This window comes from Ciconia boyciana, chromosome 6, assembly GCF_034638445.1.
Source record: "Ciconia boyciana chromosome 6, ASM3463844v1, whole genome shotgun sequence".
NCBI lineage: Eukaryota > Metazoa > Chordata > Aves > Ciconiiformes > Ciconiidae > Ciconia > Ciconia boyciana.
This window is the reverse complement of record NC_132939.1, coordinates 1606472-1627475: the sequence shown is the minus strand read 5'-3', so window position 1 is coordinate 1627475 and position 21004 is coordinate 1606472. Positions and strand designations below refer to the sequence as shown.

Genomic DNA, 21004 nt, shown 5'->3' with positions numbered 1-21004 from the left:
GGTACCCAGAATGGGCTCGTGGGGGGTACCGGGGTCCCCCATCCCAATTTGGGACGTGCCCGGGGAGGAGATGCTCCGCACGGCCCCTGGGGATGGGGAAAACCAGGGGAGCGGCTCTCCGTCGGAATCACCGGAACCCAAGCGGAGCCGGCTGCAGGCCTGGGGGTTGCACGGCGTTGGGCGCCCAAATTGGCTCCCGGGGGGTGGCACCCACAGCCTGCCTCGCTGCCCACCAGCTCTTGGGCTCGGGGCCACGGACCCGCACCCCCGGGAAAGGGCCCTTTCCCCCCGGCACCCCGGGGTGGCTCCTCTCGCCCTTGCCCGGGGCGAGGGGGGCCTCGGGGCGGGTGTTGCTCCCTGGCAGCCCCCGGGGCTGCATCCTGCACCGCTGCCATGGCCCTTCCCGGGGCTGTCCCTCGCCACGGCCCCCCGACCCACGGGAGCCACGGCCTCGGCACCCACCCCACGCGGCGCTGGCTGCTCTTCCACCGCATCTCAAGAATCCCCCGCTACCGGCTGGGCCGGATCCTGCCCCGGCTCCCCGCGATGGCGATTTCACCCTCTTCGCCCTACCCAGAGGCCTCCCCACCCTGCCCCGGGGCACCGGCACCGCACGGCCGCGGGCACCCCGATGCCACGCGCCTGGGTGCCCTCCCCGCCCTGGGTTTTGGGTGACGCGGGGAAAGGCGTATGCCCTGCCGCCCCCCCCAAAAGCGGGGTGTCCCCCTGCCCGGGCACCCTGCCGCATCACCCGGGCCGGGAAGGGGAAGCGAGAGCGGCAGGGCCCAGGGCAGGGCAGGCACCCACGGGGCACCCCGAGCAGGCAGCACCCACACCAGGGCCTGGTGGGAGTGCTGGGGGTGCCGGGGGGGGGGACAGGGGTGCTGCTGGGGAGCGGGGTGCTGTGCAGGGGGCGGGATGGGGGCTCTGTGGGTCGAGGTGGGTGCTGGGCGAGGGGGGGTGCAACGGGTGCTGTGCAGAGGAGGGTGTGCAACGGGTGCTGTGCAGGGGGTCAGGGTGCTGTGCGGGGGGAGTGCGTGCAATGGGTGCTGTGCAGGGGGTCAGGGTGCTGCGCAGGTTGGGCTGCGATGGGTGCTGTTCGGGGGGTCAGGGTGCCGAGGACGGGCGCGGGTGGGGGGCGCAGGGGGTGCGGGCCGGAGGCGGCGGCAGCGGAGGCGGGCCGGGCCCGGGGCCCGGGGGTGCGGGGCTCGGGGGGTGCGGGGTCCTGGGGGGTGCGGGAGCGGCCCCTTTAAACGCCCCCGTCCCGCCCGCCCCGTCCGAAAGAGGAAGCGGCGCCCGCCCCGCCCCGCGCGGCTCCGGCACCGGGCACCGGGTACCGGGGAGACGGGGCTGGGGTGCGGGGGTGGGGGTGCAGGACACAGGGGTGCAGAGCACATGGGTGCAGGGTTTGGGGGTGCTGGGCGCGGAGCACATGGGTGCACGGTGTAGGGCGCAAGGGTGCAGGACACAGGGGTGCAGAGCACAGGGGCGCAGGGTCTGGGGGTGCTGGGTGCGGAGCACATGGGTGCATGGTGTAGGGCGCAAGGGTGCAGGACACAGGGGTGCAGAGCACATGGGTGCAGGGTTTGGGGGTGCTGGGTGCGGAGCACATGGGTGCACGGTGTAGGGCGCAAGGGTGCAGGACACAGGGGTGCAGAGCACATGGGTGCAGGGTTTGGGGGTGCTGGGTGCGGAGCACATGGGTGCACGGTGTAAGGGTGTAGAGCGCAGGGGTGCAGAGCACATGGGTGCAGGGTTTGGGGGTGCTGGGTGCGGAGCACATGGGTGCACGGTGTAGGGCGCAAGGGTGCAGGACACAGGGGTGCAGAGCACATGGGCGCAGGGCTTGGGGGTGCCAATAGGGTCCCCCCACCCCGACACCCTCCAGGCCCCCCGCCCAGAGGCGGCGATGGAGAAAGACCCCGGCTGCTACCAGGATGCGGCCAAGATGGTGGCAGGTGACGGGCTGGGCGCCGAGGGGACGGAGACGCAGGTGAGGCCGGGGGGGACCCGCGGGGGCCAGGCCCACGGTGGCCGTCCCCAGGGCTGACGGCCAGGGTCACCCGCAGCTGGACGATATTGTGGGTGCTCACCCCGACTACAACGAGGAGGAGGAGGAGCAGAAGTACTTCCGCCGCAAGCGCCTCGGCGTCGTCAAGAACGTGCTGGCCGCCAGCCTGGCCGGCATGCTCACCTACGGCGTCTACCTGGGTACGGGCCTGCCCCTCCCCGGGGACCCCCTGCCGCGGTGTGGGGGGTGTGGGGCAGGGGGTGACGGCCGCTGGACCCCCCCCAGGCCTCCTGCAGATGCAGCTGATCCTGCACTACGACGAGACCTACCGGGAGGTGAAGTACAGCAACATACAGCTGGAGGACATCGACCGCAAGGTGCTGATGGGCATCAACGTCACCCCCGTCGCAGCGCTGCTCTACACGCCTGTCCTCATCAGGTACGGCGCCGCCCGCGCTCCCTACCGGCACGCTGGCACGGCCGCCCACGCTTCCCTCTCCTCGCCCCGGCAGGTTTTTCGGTACCAAGTGGGCCATGTTCCTGGCGGTGGGGATCTACGCCCTCTTCGTCTCCAGCAACTACTGGGAGCGCTACTACACGCTGGTGCCCTCCGCCGTGGCCATCGGGGTGGCCATCGTACCCCTCTGGGCCTCCATGGGCAACTACATCACGCGGTAGGCGGCGGACGGGGGGCGGACGGGGGGGGCTGAGGGGCGCCAGCTGACCCGCCGTGCCACGCAGGATGGCCCAGAAGTACTACGAGTACGTCAACTACAAGGAGGAGCATGTGCAGGAGCAGCAGCGGGCACCGCGGGGTGCCTGCAACGCCTACGTCGTCGTCTTCCAGACCGTCTTCTACGCCTGCTTCCACGTGAGCACTGGCGGGGCGCGTGGCACGGGCAGGGGGCTGCGCCAGGCAGCCCGGCGCTGAGCTCCCCCGCTATACGTCTTGCAGCTGAGCTTCGTCTGCGCTCAGATGCCCATGCTCTTCTTCCTCAACAACTACCTCTACCAGCTCAACCACACGCTCTCCGGGGTCAAGCACTGCGGTGAGCGTGCAGGCGCGGGACGGCGCGGTGGCGTGGAATGGCGCGGTGGCTCGGGGACCTCCCCCCGCTGGGGCTGAGCTGCAGCGTGTGCCCCCCCGGCAGGGACCCTGAGCCACGGCACGCTGCCCGGCTTCAACAAGACAGTGCTGCAGAGCCTGCCCCGCAGCGTCAACCTCATCATCGTGGAGAGCGCCCTGATGGCGGCCGCCTTCCTCGCCATGCTGGTGGTGAGTCCCCGGGGCGGGCAGGGGATGGGACGGGACGGGATGGGACGGGACGCCGGCAGTGCCTCACCCACGGCCGTGCGGCAGGTCCTGGTGCTCTGCGGCTCAGCGTATCGGCCCACGGAGGAGATCGACCTGCGCAGCATCGGCTGGGGGAACATCTTCCAGCTGCCCTTCAAGCACATGCGGGACTACCGCCTGCGCCACCTCTTCCCCTTGTTCATCTACAGCGGCTTCGAGGTGCTCTTCGTCTGCACCGGCTTCTCCCTGGTAGGGCACGGGGATGGGGTGGGGTGTGACAGAGCGGGGACGGCCCCAGCCGGGCGACGCTGAGCCTGTCCTCGCTGCAGAACTACGGCGTGTGTGCCCTGGGGCTGGAGAAACTGGCGTACCTCCTCATGGCCTACGGCTTCTCCGCCTCGGCCTGCTCCAGCCTGGCCCTCTGCATGCTGCGCCTGCGGCGGCAGATCCCGCTGCTGGCCGGAGCCCTCGTCCACGCCGCCCTCCTGGTGACTCTCTTCTGCTGGGCACCCGAGCCCCGGCACCTGGTCCAGGCACCTCTGCTCTACGCCATAGCCGTGCTCTGGGGCACGGGGAGCGCCCTCAACAAGACCGGCATTAGCAGTGAGTACCGGGAAGGTCCCCGACACAGCCTCTCTTGTCCCCTGGCATGGCCAGGTTGTCCCCAGCTCCCCGATGCCTCCTCTCCTTGTGTCCCCCGGTGGTCCCCAACTCCTTGGATCCACAGACAAGCAGCAGGACAGACCCACTGTGGCTGGGTCCTGCTGACAGTGCCCCGAGAGGGGACACCGGCACGGGCGGGGGATGCTGACAGCCGGTCCCCTCCGGTGCAGTCCTCCTGGGCATGCTGTACGAGGACAAGGAGCGGCAAGACTTCATCTTCACCATCTACCACTGGTGGCAGGCCCTGGCGATCTTCACCGTCTACCTGTGGTCGGGGCTGCCCATGAAGGTGAGCGTGGCCGGGTGGGCAGCTGTCCCCGCAGGGCCCCCCAAGCTGGCTCCATCACCTCCGGGGCCTGCCGGGTTCAGGAGGGGTGCAGTGCCACGCCAATCCCCCGCTTTGCCCTCCCGCAGGCCAAGCTCTCCATCATGCTGCTGACGCTGGCGGTGGCGGTGGGGGCCTACCTCTGGATGGAGCACAAGCTGGCACAGCACGTGGCGTACCGCCTGCCCCGCATCCCCCGCCCGCGCCACAAGATGCACGGCTACCGCTACTTGGAGGAGGACGATTCGGATGAGACCGGCTCGGAGGACGATGGCGGCAAGGACGATAATGACGAGCAGCCGGTGGAGGCCACCAGCGAGGACGACCTGCCAAAAGATGACGGGGACCAGCGGGGTTAGAGACAGCCTGTCCTGCACCACCACCACGGTGGCCCCTCTTGCTCTCTGAACCTGAGGGAAGGTCCACAACCCTCACTGGAGCTGCCCAAAACCCTCGAGTGGGCCCAAACCTCCACAGGCCCCGCCCAGGCCAGGCTTGCAGCCCCCCAGAAAGGCCTGCAGCCCCCTGCCGCCCCCTGAGATACCACATCCAAGCCGGCCCGGCCTCCCTTTGCTCCCCTATGGCTCAATAAAAGATCTCCCGCCCGCCGCCTCCGCTCCCGCTGCCGCCGTACTCCGCCTTCGCGTCGTCGCGGCCTCGCCGCCCTCCATGAGGGGAAGCAGGCAGCAGCGCGACCCCGGGCGGGGACTACAGCTCCCGGCGTGCACCGCGCCGCGGCGCGGTGCACGCCGGGAGCTGTAGTCCCCGCCCAGGGGGAACGGCGGCCCCGCCTCTCTCCGCGAACTCCCTCACCCACAATCCCCCGCGCCCAAAAGGATAAGGAGGGTGGGGGTGAGCGGTCACGTGTGCCGCCGGCGGCGCATGCGCGCTGCGGGCTGTTGTTGTGGCGGCGCGGCCCGCGGCTCACCCGGCCGGTAGCGATGAGCGACAACGATGACATCGAGGTGGAGAGCGACGTGAGTCGGCCCCGGCCACCGGGACACCCCCCCCGCCACCCCCCCCGGTGCCCGCAGCGGCGGGGAAGGGGTAGCGGGGGGTAACGTTTGGTTTCTCTCTCTGCTTCCCTTATCGCGGCCCCGTTTCCCGGTACCCCCCCCCATCTTCCTCCTCCCCGCCGGTCCCGGTCCCGGCCCCTCAGGAGGAGCAGCCGAGGTTTCAGTCCGCGGTACGTCCCCGGTACCGAGAGCACGTGGGGGCGAGAGGGGCGGTGGGGGCAGTGCGCCTGCGCGGAGGTGGGGGGGAGGGGGTGGGGGTGTGTTTTGGAGGGGGCTGTGCCCCTGTGGGGCCACGTCTCTTTGGCGGGGGTGTGAAGAGTTGTGGGGGCCCTGTGGGGCTGAAAGTCTTGGGGAGGGAAGCTGTGGGGCTGGGTTTTGGAGGACACACACACGGAGGGGGGCATGTGTTTAGGGGGTACTTGTGGGGCTGGGGCTCTTGGGAGGGCTGACACCTGTGGGGTTTGTGTCTTTTGGGGTTGGGGGGTTGGGGGTGATATGTGGGGCTTGTGACTCTTTGGGGGGGGGGCTGGGGGGGGAACTGTGGGGTTGGGTGTTAGGGGGCACAGGGTTTATCTGTGGAGCCGTGTCTCCTAAGGGGGACGTGTGATGAGGGGGACCTGTGGGGCTGGGGCTGTTTGAGGGCACACACCTGTGGGGTTTGTGTCTTTGGGGGGAAGCTGTGGGGCTGGGTTTTGGGGGACACACACACACCTGTGGGGCTGTGTCTTGGGGGAGTCATGTGTTTAGGGGGGCACCTGTGGGGCTGGGGCTCTTGGGGGGCTGACATCTGTGGGGTTTGTGTCTTTTGGGTGGGGGAACCTGTGGGGCTGGGGCTCCTGGGGGGGCATGGGGGTGATATGTGGGGCTTGGGACACTTTGGGGGGGGGGCTGAGGGGGAACTGTGGGGTTGGGTCATAGGGGGCACAGGGTTTATCTGTGGGGCTGTGTCTCCTAAGGGGGACGTGTGGTAAGGGGGACCTGTGGGGCTGGGGCTGTTTGGGGGCACACACCTGTGGGGTTTGTGTCTTTGCGGGGGGAACCTGTGGGGCTGGGTTTTGGGACACACGCACTCCTGTGGGGCCATGTCTCTTGGGGGGCATGTGTTTAGGGGGCACCTGTGGGGCTGGGGCTCCTGGGGGGCTGACATCTGTGGGGTTAGTGTCTTTTGGGTGGGGGAACCTGTGGGGTGGGGGCTTTTAGGGAGGAGGAGTGTGGGGATGTGGCTTTTGGGGGAGCAAGGAGGTGTTTCAGGGCGGGGGAGACATGGGGTTTGTGGCTTTTGGGGGTGCGCGCGTGGGGTCTTGTGGGGGCATTGGGGCCCCATCTTGGGAGTGTATATGGGGGGCAGCATGTGGGGCTGTGTCTTTTGGCAGAGGACAGATAGGGGGGCCTGTGGCTGGTTGTTTGGGGGGGGCCGTGTCCTGGGGGGTGCAGGACAGAGGGCTGTGAGGTGCTGCTGTGCTGGGCCCCCCGGCTCTGCCCCCCCGGCGGGGCTCAGGGCTGCCCCGGCAGCAGGAAGCTGCCTGCAAGTTCCAACGGGCCGGGGGAAACCGAAAGCAATGGGAGCCGCCTCCTTCCCACGCCCTCGCGCCGGCGTCGCGGCCGTCGTGCCGTCCGGCCGAGGAGGGCTCGGGGGTTCGGCTGAGCTCCCGCACCAGCTCCGGGCACCCCGTCCAGAGCTGCCAGCACAGGGATTTTGGGTGAAGGTCGGCAGCCCGGCTCCTCCTGCCCCGGCCTCTCCGCCAGGCGAAGCAGGGCGGCTGCCGAAACGCTAACGAGGCTTTTCACGTTCACTTCGGGGACCCGCTGGGCCGTCCCGCGGCACCCACGGGAGAGGGGAGCAGGTCGTGGTTCCCCGTGGTGCCATCCCCTCAGGCTCCCCTCTCCCTTCCCTCGCAGGCCGACAAACGGGCTCATCACAACGCGCTGGAGCGCAAGCGCAGGGACCACATCAAGGACAGCTTCCACAGCCTGCGGGACTCCGTCCCCTCCCTCCAGGGAGAGAAGGTGAGTTTGTGGAGCGCGGTGGGAGCCCGGCCACGCGCCCACCCGGGATCCCGGCTTGTGGCGCCGAGGCCGGACAGGGATTTCCACGGCGGCGACGGGAAGCCGCGTCAGCGGGGCTGAGCCGCGGTTCCTCGCCCGCGGGGCCTGCCGAGCGGCGTTCCTGGGGGCAAGTCGTGCACCCCGTCCCTGCCCGCTCGCTGCCGGCCCAAGCTGCCCGGACCTGGTCTTCGGCACTGCCTGTATTTTTGGGAAGGCGGGGGGGTGGGGGGCGAATCCACCTTGCACGGCTGAATCTTCCAGGTTCGGCCATGGGACACCTCTGCCGGGCGGCGGGGCTGTTGGCACCCTCGCGCACAACGGCGGCTTCTTGTTCCGGGATGCCGCTGTGGGGGGACATTTTGGCTGGGGCCAGCTCGCGCAGCCCAAGCTGGGGTCTAGAAATGCCCCTTCCCCATGCCAGCGAGGCTCTGCCCCGCCACGGGGGTCCCCAGTGGGGACAGGAGCTGGGCTTCGGTTCGCCCAGCAACAGAACGACGACAAAATCCTTTCTGCTGCGCCGCGGGTGGGACGGGGCACACGAAACCCCGTCGGTGACCCCCCGGGCTAGGTCTTTATCTCGCCTCTGTCTTTTCCCACTATTGCAACAGGCATCCCGGGCCCAAATCCTGGACAAAGCCACAGAGTACATCCAGTACATGCGCCGGAAAAACCACACGCACCAGCAGGACATCGACGACCTCAAGCGGCAGAACGCTCTCCTGGAGCAGCAAGGTGGGCGAGGGGCGGCGGGGCGGGGGTCCCACGGGAGCCGGGGCTGGGAGGGGACGCACGTGTGCCGGAGCCCGGGGACGCGGGTGACGCGGTGGCCCTGCCTTGCAGTGCGTGCGCTGGAGAAGGCCCGGTCGAGCGCCCAGCTGCAGGCCAACTACCCCTCGACGGACAACAGCCTCTACACCAACCCCAAGGGCAGCACCATCTCCGCCTTCGACGGCGGCTCCGACTCCAGCTCCGACTCGGAGCCCGACGAGCCGCAGAGCAGGAAGAAGCTGCGCATGGAGGCCAGTTAGGCCCCCCCGCGGCCCCCCGCCGCCGTCGGCCGCTCGCCCGCCGGCTGCGTAAGGACTTTCTCTCCCTTCTCTCGTAGAGGCTCTCGGACTGCAGCTTCCCAGCCCTCCCCGGCCCTTTCCCCGCTCTCACCGCAACGGCCCCGGGGGGAGCCGGCCAGGCAGGGCCTCGCAGCACCCGCCCGACAGACTTGGGGGGATCCGTGGGGCCGCGAGGAGATGTCCCCCTCGCCCTCCCTCCCACGCCTAGCGAGCCCCTCTCCCTTCTGATTTTATATAAGCGTTTCTATTTATACCTGGGGACCACGGCAGTCCTGAGCTGAAGGGTGAGGCTGTGCAGGAGCTGGGCAGCCCCCCCCCCGTATCCCCCAAAAGGCCAGGCCCCCGGGGGGGAGCTGCACCTGCCCTCCCCCCCCCGCCCCACAAGCGCTGGGGGTCTCGCTATTTATTTTCTGCGTGTGCAATTCCACCTGCCCCCAGCGCCCGTGAAGAGCCGGGGGGCAGCTCCCGCACTCCTCCCTCCCCGGTGCAGAGCTGGGGGGGTCTGCGTGTGCGTCCTGTCCCCTCCTCTTTCCCTCCCTCACCTCCCCCCCCCCCCCGACCCCTCCCCACCTCCGTGGCATTTTCTGAACTCTAGTGTCCCGTCCCTGCCCCGTAGGCGACCCCGTCCCTGTTTTGATGCCATTCATTCCATGGATCTAAGGTATGTTGTACATACTGCCCAGAGTTGTCTTGCAAGTTAAGGCTTCCCTTTACTATAAGACTATAAATAAAAAAAAAAAAAAAATTATTTTATCCTTCCCCGTGGTAGCTGCGTGTTCTTGGGGTGGGAGGGGAGGTGGCACCAGGGGCTGGAAGTAGCCCAAGCTCGGTGTCACCTCCTGCCCCGCGTCCCCAGGGCCACCATCGGTGGCAGAGGCGGTGGCAGCTACGTGCCCTCCCTGCGCACAGGAGACGGCCGGTCTCGGTTCTGGTTTATTGATGCCAAAAGCTCTGCCGCGTCCCGGGTCCCCCTCGGCCAGCTCGGCTCCTGCCGGGAGGTCGGCGGGGCGCCCGGCACAGCGGCGGGGGCAGCGGGAGCTGGCGGCCACGGGGCAGGCCTGTTTTTGGTATTGCTAGCACCCTGAGGACCTCGCTCTGCCCGTCCGCGCCGAGATGCCGCGCCGAGACGCCGCGCCGAGACGCCGCGCCGGCTCCCCGCCGGCCCCAGGCAGGGCCGCTCCGCACCGTCCGTGGGCAGCGGGACCCCTACTCGGCAGTGGCCGCCGGCTCCAGGCTGGGCACAGGCTGCTGCAAGAAGTGCATCACCGCTCTCACCACCTTTTCCGGGGTGATGTTGTAGACCGGGTGCGTGGCCTGCTGCAGGAGAGAAAGAGAGGAGGTCAATACCTTTTTCTGGCATTTGCGGCTCAGCCCTGCCTGTCCCGGCAGCTCACGGCGATGCCCGGCACCTACCAGGCGGTTCTCGGGGACGCCCAGGACCACCTCGTGGTGGAGGTCACCGCTGCCGAAGTGCTGGGCGATGGCCAGCCCGCTCAGGCAGTAGCAGGTGTGGTAGAAATCCCGGGACCTGGTGGGGGGGGGGGATATTGGGGTGCTGAGCGGGGGTCCAGGGCACCAGGTAGCCCCCGAGCCAGTACTCACTTGCCCGGCTTGTCGAGCAGCCCCCCAGCCGGACACTGGCAGCACAGGAGGATGTATTTCTGCAGGGCCAACTGGTCGAACATCCAGCGTGCCATGCCGAGCGCTGCGTCGCCTGGGGGCGGGGGGGGGCGGAGCCAGAGAAATGCTTAGGGGGCCCCAGGAAGGTGGCAAACACCCCCCCGGGGCCTTCCCGCACACCCCAGACGGTCAAGCCTTGCTGTCAAAAAGCCTATGGGGAAGCACCAATACCCCCCTGCGATTCAACGGCCCCCCGAGAATAGGGACATGGGGACGCCCGAGTTACTCTGCGCTTCGTTCCCTCGCTAGAACACCTTCATCCGTCCCCGACATGCCGTTTCGGGGGCAGAGGAAGCCGGGACCCCCCCCGTGGCCGACTCACCCCTGGCATGGAGGGCACGGTGGAGCAGGGGCAGGAGGCCGGCTTGCCAGAAGGAGTAGCAGCCGTCCACCAGCTTGTTGCAGCGGCCTTGGAAGCCGCCCTCGAAGCGCATCTGCCGGCTGGTCACCCAGTGCTGCGCGGGGTGGACAGGAGCGGGTGCCGGTGCGAGGACAGGGACCCGCCGGCACTGCCGACCGGCCGAGACCCCCTCGTCCCGGCAAGCGGCGGGAGAGCCGAGGGGCTGCGCGCGTGGTGCCACTCACCAGCAAACTCCGGAGGTTCAGCAGATGTTCCTTCTTGAGGATGACCAAGGCCGCCACGCCGCAGAAGGTGTAGCCACCGTGGGCCTCCATGCCTGGCACCCCGCCGATGCCACCCTCCCAGTTCTGGCACCTGCATGGGCAGCGGGGTCAGGACGGCACCGAGGCGAGGGGCAACCCCCCCGTCCCCCACCCGTCCTCGTGCACGCTGGCTCTCACCTCGCTATCCACTCGGCCGTCCCGGCGAAGAGCGCGGGCGTGAGGATGTTGGTCAGCGAGGCCACGGAGGCGGCGCAGTAGGCGCTCCTGCGGGAGACGGGCGCTCAGAGCCGCGGCACCGGCTCCTCGCCGTGGCACCTGGCCGGCTGGAAGCGCAGCAGAGCCGTTCCCCCCCCCCCCCCCCCCACGCCGGGAGCCCACCTGACGTCCACTTCGCCGCCGACGTGCATGAGGAAGGAGCCGTCGGGCTGCTTCAGCGAGTGCAGGTACTCCAGCAGCTTCTTCCTGCGAGAGACGTCGGGCTGCGAGGGGGGCACACGCACCCTGCCCCCACCCCGGCCCTCACCGGCCGGCCAGACCCAGCCCCCCCCACACCGCCGGCGTGCCGGCCGTACCTGTCGATGACGCCAAACGCCTCCTCGGTGCCGATGATGCAGAGCGCGTTGACGGCAGCGTAGGTGGGGGCGAGGTGGGGGTGCTGGCCGGGGCCCCCCCCAAAGCCACCCTGGGGGCTCTGGCAGCGGCTCAGGAACTGGCAGACGCTGCAGGGGGGCGGGGAGAGGGTGGGGAAGGGGCTCGGCGCTCCCCGGTCTCACCCCCGGCACCCGGCGGGGTGATATTTCCCACCCGAGGGAGGGAGACCCCTCCTCACCCCCCGTCCGCAGCAGGGGCTTTGCGGCGGGACGGGGGCCAGCCCAGCCCCGTTAAACCCCCGGTCCCCCCCCGAGGTCAGAGCCAGGGGTTCTCTCTCTCTCTCTCTCCCCTCCCCATCTCCATCCGTCACGAGATGCCGGAGCGCGAGGCACCGGCCGGAAGAATAGGCGGCATTGACAGCCCCGGGGGAAACAAAGCGCTCCTTTGCTCTCGCCAGCGTGCGGGGACAGCGGAAGGTGGCACCTCCGGCATCACGCGGGTGGCCCACGGGCCCTCTGGCAGCAGCCGGGTCCGCAGCAGGGGTCCCCAGGCTGCCGTTGCAGTCCCCCCCCAGTGCTCACCGTGCCGGTACCACTTACTCAGAGGCGACCGACTGGGGAATGGGCTCGTCCAGCAGCTCCAAGCTGTGCAGGATCCAGTAGCAGAGCCAGGGGCGGCTGGCGTCCAGACACTGCGGGGACCAGAGGGGACGGTCAGGGTGGCCGGGCAGCCGTGCAGGGCCTGGGAGTGCAGGCAGGAGCAGGCAGAGCACCCGCAGGAGAGGGTACAGGCAGGAGAGCCTCTGGAGCATCACCGCGGGGACGGGCACAACCCAAGGGGACACTGGGAACCGCTGCCTCTGCCCCGGGGCCGGCAGCGATGGATCGGGGACAGCAAACGCCTGGTGACAACGCCAGCAGCAGGCCCGGGTTGAAGGGTTCGCCCCAGCCGGAGGGCAGAGCAGGGAGGCGGCAGCTGTGGGGCAGGACCCCCCGGCAGCACCGCTGGTGTCACGGGTACCTCATAGGCTTCGGTCAGCTGCCGGAGGCCTCTCTTCAGGTAATGGAAGTGCTTCTCCCGCTGCAGGATGAATCTGGAAGACAGGCAGGGCAGGGCTCGGCAGGCAAAGCGCCGGCAGCCAGGACAGCCTGGCCGAGAGGAGACGCGAGCCCTGAGCCAACGCCACAGCGTTCAGGGCTTGTGTCGGCGAGAAGGGGCAGGATCCCCCCCCAGCGCCCACAGGAGCGGCCGGTCCCTCGCTATGGGTCTCAGCAGCCGTGAGGGTCACTGGCTGGGGGGGAGGCGGGTATTTATTTATTGTTATCGAGGGTTTCTGCAGCTGGCGGGAACCAGCTGCCACAGGAACTTACTGCGAGGCGTGATGGTTCGTCTTGCAGGCGTCGAAGACCTCCTGCACGATGTCTTCCACCTTGGTCTGCAGCCGGCCGCAGCATGGAGGCGCGGGGGGGGAAACAAAGACCCCGGTGAGCTCTGGAAGGTGGCTCTGCCCTTCCCAAACACGGGGTGTGCCCCCCCCCCCCCCCGAGTCCCCCAGCTCCCAGCCCAGAAGGCTCCTGCCCCGTCCCGGGGGTTTATCTGGCTCACGGCCACTCCCGTTACCGGCAGCATCGTCTCATCGAAAACCGAAGCGACTGAAAGCTGCTGGGTCCTGCCTGCCCACGGAGCGGCTTAGCGGGAGCTGCCGAGGAGCTTTGCGCCTGGGATTAGGCAAGGACCCGAGCACCGTGCCGTGTTGCTTTTCAAACGCAGCAGTTTTAAAGATGGAGTTTGGTTCGTCCCGGGACCCCCACGTAAAACGCTGTGGCCTCCCTCCTCCCACTAACGCTCCCAGCACTGCTGGGAAACCCGGGACTTGTGGCGCCGTTCCCCTGTTTTAGGCTTGAGCTTAACCCGGAGCTTAACCCCCATCCCAAGCCAGCGTAATCCTCCTGGCCCTCCCGAAAATACCCGGGGCTTCGACGGGGGCGTCTCCACAGCCTCACGGGTGAGGAGGGGGGGCACAGGCAGTGTGGCGGGGGTGGCACCGCGTCCCACCGAGCCGCAGGCGAGCGGGAACCCCACGGATTGGGAAACCCGGCGTCGCCTTTCACCCTGCCAGGGCCCGTCCCGGCACCCACGGGGCTGGATCAGCCTCAGCCAGAGCGGGGAGGGAGCGGGGGGGGGGGGGTCTGGTTGTCCCCCAGGTCCCCCTCGCCCTCCCCGAGAGGATCCTGGGTGACACGTGTCACAGCCCCGGTGGGTGTCCCCTGGGAGCCGCCGTGGGTGGCAGCCCCCGCCCCAGGCCTCAGCCCCCCGAAGCCCCGGGTGCGCAAGCAACAGGCAGGTGCGGGGCCAGCAGCTGCGTGGGGAGGAAGTGGGGTGGGGATCACCCAGCCCCACGGCAGCCCACTCCCCAGCCCCACGGCAGCCCGGCGCCCTCAGAGCCAGCCCCACGGCAGCCCACTCCCCAGCCCCACGGCAGCCCGGCGCCCTCAGAGCCAGCCCCACGGCAGCCCACTCCCCAGCCCCACGGCAGCCCGGCGCCCTCAGAGCCAGCCCCACGGCAGCCCACTCCCCAGCCCCACGGCAGCCCACACGCAGGCTGACTCCCTCACAGCCGGCCCCACACCGCGCCTCCCCGACCCGACCCGGCCCGGCCCGGCCCGGCCGGGCCCCACCACGGGCCGGTCCCCCCCAGCCCCGGCCCCCGCCGGCCCCGGAGCCGGCCCGCACCTGCTCGGCGGAGGTGGCGGTCCGCAGCCCGTCCTCCCGCAGCCGCCGCCGCCCGCCGGGGGGGGAGGAGGCTCCCGCCATGCTGCGGGCGGCTCGCGCCGGCGGGGGCAGCGGGGCGACGGCGGCCGGGCGGGGACACGCGGTCACGTCCCTCGCCCCGCCCCGCCCCGCCCCGCCACCGCCCGGCCCAGGCGCGCATGCGCGGCGCGGCCGGCGGGGAGGGGAGGGCGCCGCCTCACGGCGCCGCCGCGCCGCGTCACGGCGCTGTGACGTCATGCTGGCCTACCTGGCGCTGGCGCGCTGCCTTATCGCGTCATTGCAGCGCTGCGTTGCATCGTCACGCTACGGCACCGCGTCGTTGCACTGCCGCGCTCGCTGCGTTGCGTCATCGTGCTACGGCGCTGCGTCATCCTGCCGTGGCGCCGCGCTGTTGGACTGCCGCGCTGTGTTGCGCATCGTCGCGCTGCACCGCTGCGTCATCGCGCTGCACCGCTGCATCGCCATGACGTCCCGCCATGACGTCCCGCCATGACGTCCCGCCATGACGTCCCGCCATGACGTCCCGCCATGACGTCCCGCCATGACGTCCCGCCATGACGCAGGCAGCACGGGAGGGGCCACACTGCACCGCCCGGGCCTGCGCTGCCCGGCACCGCCCCCCTGCACCCTCGTCTGCTGCGTGCTGCACCCCAGCACCCATTGCTGACCCCAGCACCCATTGCTGACCCCCCCCGCCCTGCTCGGGGTCCCGCAGCCCCGGGGACATCCCGGTGTCCCCTGGCGCGTCCCTGGGTGCTCCCCCCAGTCCCCTCCGTGGGGGTCCCCTAGGGCTCCCCCGGTGCAGCTCCCTGTGTCACCCCACGGCCCCCTGCTGCCCCCGGCCGTTCCCCCTTGTGTCCCCCACCCTCTCCTGGGGGGTCCCGGTGCGTCCCGGATGTCCCCTCCCCATATTCCCCAGAGCACCCCCGAGTGTCCCTCGCTGCATCCCCTGTGCTCCCCTTGTCCCCCTGAGCATCTCCCGCTGTCCCCCATGTCCCCTGGAGCACCCCTGGCTGCCCCCACTCTGCATCCCCCGTGTCCCCCCTTGGTGCCCCAGAGCATCTCCCGCTGTCCCTGCCCGTGTCCCCCGCTGCACCCCCGTGTCCCCCGGGGTTCCCCGCTGCATCCCCGGTGCTCCCCGCATCCCCCGTGTCCCCCCCGCTCCCCAGGGCACCCCCGGTGCATCCCCGGTGCTCCCTCCCCGGTGCACCCCCGTGTCCCCTCCCGCTGCTCCAGACCATCTCCCGGTCTCCCCCGCCCCCCGGTGCATCCCCGGTGTCGCTCCCCCATTCCCCACAGCATCCCCCGGTGCATCCCCGGTGCATCCCCGTGTGTCCCCCGTGTGTCCCCCCGTTCCCCACAGCATCCCCCGGTGCATCCCCGGTGCATGCCCCGTGTGTCCCCCCGTTCCCCACAGCACCCCCCGGTGCATCCCCGTGTGTCCCCCCCGTTCCCCACAGCATCCCCGGTGCATCCCCGGTGCATCCCCCGTGTGTCCCCCCCGTTCCCCACAGCACCCCCCGTGCAGCCCCGCTGCCCCCGCCCCGCGCCCCGCCCCGGTGCCAGCCCGGCGCGGCGGCGGCGGCGGCGCAGCGCTCCCGGCCCCGGTAGCGGCGGCAGCGGCGCCCCCGGCCCGGCCCAGCCCAGCCCGGCCCGGCCCGGCCCGGCCCGGCCCGCCATGGCCAAGCAGTACGACGTGCTCTTCCGGCTGCTGCTGCTGGGGGACTCGGGCGTGGGCAAGACCTGCCTGCTCTGCCGCTTCACCGACAACCAGTTCCACCCCGCCCACATCTCCACCATCGGTACCGCCGCACCGGGGCGGGGGGACGGGGAGCGCCCGGCAGCGGCGGGCACCGCGGAGCGGGGGGAACCGGGGAGTCGTGGGCACCGGGGAAGCGGCAGCGCCGGGCAGCCGCGGCGCCGGGGAACAGGGAAACCGTGGGCACCGGGCAGCCGCGGCGCCGGGGAACAGGGAAACCGTGGGCACCGAGGAAGCAGGGAGCCGTGGGACCGGGAGCACCGGGCAGCCGCGGCGCCGGGGAACAGGGAAACCGTGGGCACCGGGCAGCCGTGGCACCGGGGAACAGGGAAACCGTGGGCACTGGGGAAGCGGGGAGCCGTGGGACCGGGAGCACCGGGCAGCCGCGGCGCCGGGGAACAGGGAAACCGTGGGCACCGGGCAGCCGGGGAGCCGTGGGACCGGGAGCACCGGGCAGCCGTGGCACCGGGGAACAGGGAAACCGTGGGCACCGGGGAAGCGGGGAGCCGTGGGACCGGGAGCACCGGGCAGCCGCGGTGCCAGGGAACAGGGAAACGGTGGGCACCGGGCAGCCGTGGCACCGGGGAACAGGGAAACCGTGGGCACCGGGGAACCAGGTGACCGGGGAGCCGTGGCACCGGGAAACTGGGAGCACCGGGCAGCCGCACCACCAGGGAACCGGGAGCACCAGGGAGCCACGGCACTGGGAAACTGGGAAACCGGGGGCACCGAACAGCCGCAGCACTGGGGAACCGGGGGCACTGGGCAGCTTTGGCACCGGGACACTGGGAGCACTGGGGAACTGCGGCACCGGGGAACTGGGAAACTGGGCACCGGAGACCTGGGGAACCGGGAAACTGGGGCTACTGGGAAGCTGCGGCACCGGGGAACCGGCAGCACCGGGAGCACTGGGGAGCCACAGCACCGGGAAACCGGGGGCACTGGCAAACCGGGGCACCGGGGAACTGGGAGCACTGGGCAGCCACAGCACTGTGGAACTGGGAAACCGGGAACTCCAGGCAGCCGCAGCACCGGGAACCCATGAGCACCGGGCAGCCGCGGCACCGGGGAGCTGGGAAACCGGGGGCACCGGGAGCTGCGGCGCTGGGGAACCGGGGGCACTGGGGAACCACAGCACGGCGAAACTGGGGGCACGGGGAGCACCCACCCGGCAGCGGGGCCAGGGACAGCACCCGCGCGGTGACCCAGCACCGGGGCCACCGGCCAGGCCCGGGACCAGCTTGGGCACCGGCACCGGGGCTGCTACCGGGGCACCGGGCCACGGCTCCAGGCACAAGATGGGCAGTGGGGTGGGCACGGGCGAGCGCCGGCACCTGGTTTGGCAGCACGGGGTGGCTTGGGGTGGGCCAGGAGAGGGTGAGGGGACCAGAGGGACCCTGGTGGCCCTGGTGACAGCAGCGCTCGTGATGGGGGACACCGGGGCGCCCCGTAACCTCTGCCCTCCCCGTCCCAGGTGTTGACTTCAAGATGAAGACCATCGAAGTGGACGGCATTAAGGTGCGGATACAGATCTGGTGAGTGCCGGCACCGGGCCCTGGGGCGAGGGCGATTGGGGGGGGGGGGTCTGAACCCCGCTGCCCTCTCCGGGGCGAGCTGAGCCCTGACCAACTCGTGCCACTGGTGGTGGTGCTGACCCGCTCTCCCCGGCTGCAGGGACACAGCGGGCCAGGAGCGGTACCAGACCATCACCAAGCAGTACTACCGGCGGGCGCAGGTACAGGGGGGTCCCAGCCCGGTGCGCCGGAGAGGGGAAACTGAGGCACGGGGGGGCAGGGAGGGGGCGGTGTAAATGGCCGCCCCCTCTCCCGCAGGGCATCTTCCTGGTGTATGACATCGGCAGCGAGCGCTCCTACCAGCACATCGTGAAGTGGGCCAGCGACGTGGACGAGGTGGGGGTGCAGGGGCGGAGTGGGGGGTCCCTTTCCATGGCAAGGGGGTCCTTACGCCCCCCCCCAGTACGCGCCTGACGGCGTCCAGAAAATCCTCATCGGGAACAAGGCGGACGAGGAGCACAAGAGGCAAGTGGCCAAAGAGCAAGGGCTGCAGGTGAGCGGGGGCTGGCGTGTGCCCCTGGGGGGGCCAGGGCCCCCCCCCGGCCCCCCTTGCCCTCCCCAGGGACCCCAACAACCCTCCTGCAGCCCTACCTGTGTCCAGGGACCCCCTGCACCCCCCCCCAGCATGGGCAGGGATCCCCCCCCCGGCACCCAGAGCACCCAGGGACACCCCCGCCATGGTGCCCGTGCACCCCCAGGGCTGCTCTTATGCCTCCCTGTTCCCCCCTCAGCACGTCCAGGGACCCCCCCCACACCTCCAGCATGGTCCCCTGCACCCCAAAACACCCAGTGCCCCCCCCACCCCGGGACCCCTGCACCCAGTGCCCAGCCCCAGCGGATGCCCCTACGCCAGCCCCCCAGTGCCACCGCGGGCAGCACAGCTCGTCCGTCTGTCCACACCTGGGTGTCCGCATGGTGGCGGGGGGCTGGGGGTGGTCACCCCTCCCCACCCCCCAAAATCACGGTGCTGCCGCCGGCCCCTCGCCCTGCAGCTGGCCAGGGAGTACGGGATGGACTTCTACGAGACCAGCGCCTGCAGCAACCTCAACATCAAGGAGGTGCGGGGGACCGGGGGGGTGGGATGGGGGGGTCCGGGGGGGGGAGGTCCCCCAGGCTCAAACCACCCCCCCTCCTCTCCCGCAGTCCTTCACGCGGCTGACGGAGCTGGTGCTGCAGGCGCATCGCAAGGAGCTGGAGGGGCTGCGGGCCCCCCCCCGCACCCCCACCCTGGCCCGCCTGGAGGAGGAGGAGCAGCAGCCCCTGGGGAGCGAGGACAGCCCCAAAAGCTGCTGGTGTTGAAGCCTGGGCCCCCCCGACACCCCCCGGGCTGTGTTGTGGGGACAGGGTGGGTGCGGGATTGGGGCAGCCCCGATATGGGGGGGGGGGGGGGGGGTGTCTGGTGGTGGCAGGCGACCCAGGACCCCCCCCGGGGGTGGCGGGGGCCGGGCAGGCGTCGCGGGGGTGCCCCCCACCCTGGCACCCACGTTCCCCCTCGGTGTGTGGCGTGGGGCGGGGGTATCACGGACTCTGTGTGCCCACGCCGTGCCCCCCCTGTGCCCGGGGCCCCCCCCCCAGTTTTACACACACACACACAGATGCGGTTTGCAGAATAAAGGTGATGCTGGAGGTGGCCAGTGGCTCGCGTGCTGCCGCGGGGGGCTGCGGGCACGGTGCCGCGATGGCTGTGCCCCACCAGAACCCTCAGCACCGTGGGGCAGCCGCTGGCACCGGGCGAGTCGGGCAGCGTGCCACAAGCAGAGCCGGCCCGCGGCAACCCGAGCAGTTATCAATAATTGAGGCGGCTCCAGGGCCACCGGGACGGTGTCTCCTTTCCAGGCCGGGGGACGGGTCCGTGGGGTGCTGTCCCCGTGGGGCACCACGGCCGCCACCGCTGCACGGTGGGGCTGCCAGCTCGGCCCTGGCCGTGGGAACGGACCCACAGGGACAGGGCCAGCGCGGTCAAACAGGATGGTGACGGGCACTGGGATGGGTGGGCACTGGGATGGTGACGGGCACTGGGATAGGCGGGTACCAGGACGATGGTGGGCAGCGCAGCAGATGGGTGCCAGGGCGGATGCTGGCACTGGGACCAGTGGGCCCTGGGACTGGGGGGCACTGGGGGAAGGCAGCGGGCACCAGGACAGCAAGCACAGGAGGCCCCGGGAGCGGTGCCAAGGCAGCCCCGGGGCACCCATCCCTCCCATCGCCCACCTCGGTCCAAGCCGCCCACATCCTCCCCCCTGCGCAGCCCCAGCTCCCGGAGTCCCGTTATTTCCCAACTGCCCTGGGTGTTTCCAGCCCTCAGGGGACAGCCCGTGCCAGGCCGGAGGCACCGAACCCCACGGCATCCCACAGCTCGCGGGCACGGGGAAGAAGCAGTCATGCCGCACCACGCCGTGCCGTGAATTATCGAGGCGGGTAGGAGCATCGCCTTGGCCCCGTGCCGCCCGCACCCACCCCTGCCTCTTCCTCCCCTCCTTGGGTGGGTGCCAGCAGGTGGGACGGCTCCGGTTTCTTGCCAAGTCACGGCAGGGCGAGGAGACCTTTGGAACCGGCACATCACGTGGGTGCCGAACAGCCCTTAAGGCGCGCCGACGGGGGCGCGGAGAAGGCAAACGCGCGCCTGCAGCCATGACCGTCCCCGTCGCCAAGTCCTTCTACGACCTGAGTGCCACCTCCTTGCAGGGGGAGAAGGTGGACTTCAACGTCTTCCGGGGCCGCGTGGTCCTCATCGAAAACGTGGCGTCCCTCTGAGGCACCACGGTGCGGGACTACACCCAGCTCAACCAGCTGCAAGCCCGCTACCCCCGGCGGCTGGTCGTGCTGGGCTTCCCCTGCAACCAATTTGGCTACCAGGTAAGTCCCCGGGGGCCGCTGCGCCGTGCCCGGCATCGGGCGCGAGGAGGGGGAAAACACAGCGCGGTCCCGGCTTTCTCCTTCCCCGCCGCAGGAGAACGGCACCAACGAGGAGATCCTCAACAGCCTGAAGCACGTGCGGCCGGGGGGCGGCTTCGAGCCCAACTTCACCCTCTTCCAGAAGTGCCAGGTGAACGGGCAGGACACCCACCCCGTCTTCGCCTACCTGAAGGCTCACCTGCCCGCGCCGGCCGATGAGGCGGCACACCTGATGGCCGAGCCCCGCTTCCTCACCTGGAGCCCGGTGCGGCGTTCCGACATCTCCTGGAATTTCGAGAAATTCCTGGTGGGTCCCGAGGGGGAACCTTTCCGGCGCTACAGCCCCCGCACGCCCACCGTCCAGCTGGAGCCCGACATCCAGCGCCTCCTCAAGCTGGCCAAGTAGGGTCGGCTCCGGCACCCCCAATCCGCCGGCTGCCGCCCCCCCGCCCCACCCCGGGATGGCCCCTGCTCTCTGCCGGGTGACGGCCCCCTCCGAAACTGCCACGGGGAGGGGGCTCGATGGGGGCAGAGGGCCGGGGCGACCGGGGCAGCGCAGGCTGGTGGCAATAAATGAGCCGGAGGGAACGCACCCGCGTCCGCGTGGTTTGTGGGGGGCTGCCGGGGACGAACCCCGGGGCTACCGGATGCAGGAAACAGTGGTGCGGGGATGGAGCGGTTCCGGGC

The 21004-nt window shown here is 70.5% G+C and overlaps 5 protein-coding genes across 8 annotated transcripts; 4 read left to right on the top strand and 1 right to left on the bottom strand.

Annotated features, from left to right (window-relative positions):
- Nucleotides 1-820: 820 nt before the first annotated feature.
- On the top strand, nt 821-4902 carry UNC93B1 (unc-93 homolog B1, TLR signaling regulator). 2 transcript variants are annotated; one of them, XM_072865940.1, is made up of 12 exons: nt 821-845; nt 1889-1993; nt 2070-2211; nt 2297-2450; nt 2524-2685; nt 2753-2882; nt 2967-3060; nt 3163-3287; nt 3372-3554; nt 3635-3908; nt 4139-4257; nt 4383-4902. In XM_072865940.1, the coding sequence occupies exons 2-12, from the start codon at nt 1910-1912 to the stop codon at nt 4650-4652; spliced, it is 1737 nt and encodes a 578-aa protein (XP_072722041.1). In that variant the 5' UTR covers nt 821-845; nt 1889-1909; the 3' UTR covers nt 4653-4902. The 2 variants fall into 2 exon arrangements, with proteins under 2 accessions (XP_072722041.1, XP_072722043.1); XM_072865942.1 differs by lacking the exon at nt 821-845 and adding an exon at nt 1257-1333.
- A 239-nt stretch (nt 4903-5141) lies between these two features.
- On the top strand, nt 5142-9148 carry MAX (MYC associated factor X). 2 transcript variants are annotated; one of them, XM_072865991.1, is made up of 5 exons: nt 5142-5270; nt 5453-5479; nt 7209-7316; nt 7964-8087; nt 8196-9142. In XM_072865991.1, exons 1-5 carry the CDS (start codon nt 5235-5237, stop codon nt 8381-8383), a joined length of 483 nt encoding a protein of 160 aa, XP_072722092.1. In that variant the 5' UTR covers nt 5142-5234; the 3' UTR covers nt 8384-9142. The 2 variants fall into 2 exon arrangements, with proteins under 2 accessions (XP_072722092.1, XP_072722093.1); XM_072865992.1 differs by having other exon boundaries at nt 5220-5270; nt 7958-8087; nt 8196-9148.
- A 194-nt stretch (nt 9149-9342) lies between these two features.
- On the bottom strand, nt 9343-14217 carry FNTB (farnesyltransferase, CAAX box, subunit beta). The gene is made up of 12 exons (XM_072865962.1): nt 14051-14217; nt 12688-12752; nt 12338-12410; nt 11917-12008; nt 11299-11445; nt 11105-11188; nt 10904-10990; nt 10688-10817; nt 10425-10557; nt 10025-10136; nt 9836-9950; nt 9343-9739 (listed from the first exon to the last, which is right to left on the bottom strand). Exons 1-12 carry the CDS (start codon nt 14129-14131, stop codon nt 9629-9631), a joined length of 1230 nt encoding a protein of 409 aa, XP_072722063.1. The 5' UTR covers nt 14132-14217; the 3' UTR covers nt 9343-9628.
- Nucleotides 14218-15681: 1464 nt separating this feature from the next.
- On the top strand, nt 15682-18740 carry RAB15 (RAB15, member RAS oncogene family). The gene is made up of 7 exons (XM_072865987.1): nt 15682-15891; nt 17323-17383; nt 17523-17583; nt 17681-17758; nt 17826-17915; nt 18415-18480; nt 18566-18740. Exons 1-7 carry the CDS (start codon nt 15768-15770, stop codon nt 18719-18721), a joined length of 636 nt encoding a protein of 211 aa, XP_072722088.1. The 5' UTR covers nt 15682-15767; the 3' UTR covers nt 18722-18740.
- GPX2 (glutathione peroxidase 2) lies at nt 18737-20892 on the top strand. Of its 2 annotated transcripts, XM_072865961.1 has the most exons (3): nt 18737-19840; nt 20108-20278; nt 20373-20892. In XM_072865961.1, exons 1-3 carry the CDS (start codon nt 19391-19393, stop codon nt 20721-20723), a joined length of 972 nt encoding a protein of 323 aa, XP_072722062.1. In that variant the 5' UTR covers nt 18737-19390; the 3' UTR covers nt 20724-20892. The 2 variants fall into 2 exon arrangements, with proteins under 2 accessions (XP_072722062.1, XP_072722061.1); XM_072865960.1 differs by having other exon boundaries at nt 18737-20278.
- The last annotated feature ends 112 nt before the right edge of the window (nt 20893-21004 follow it).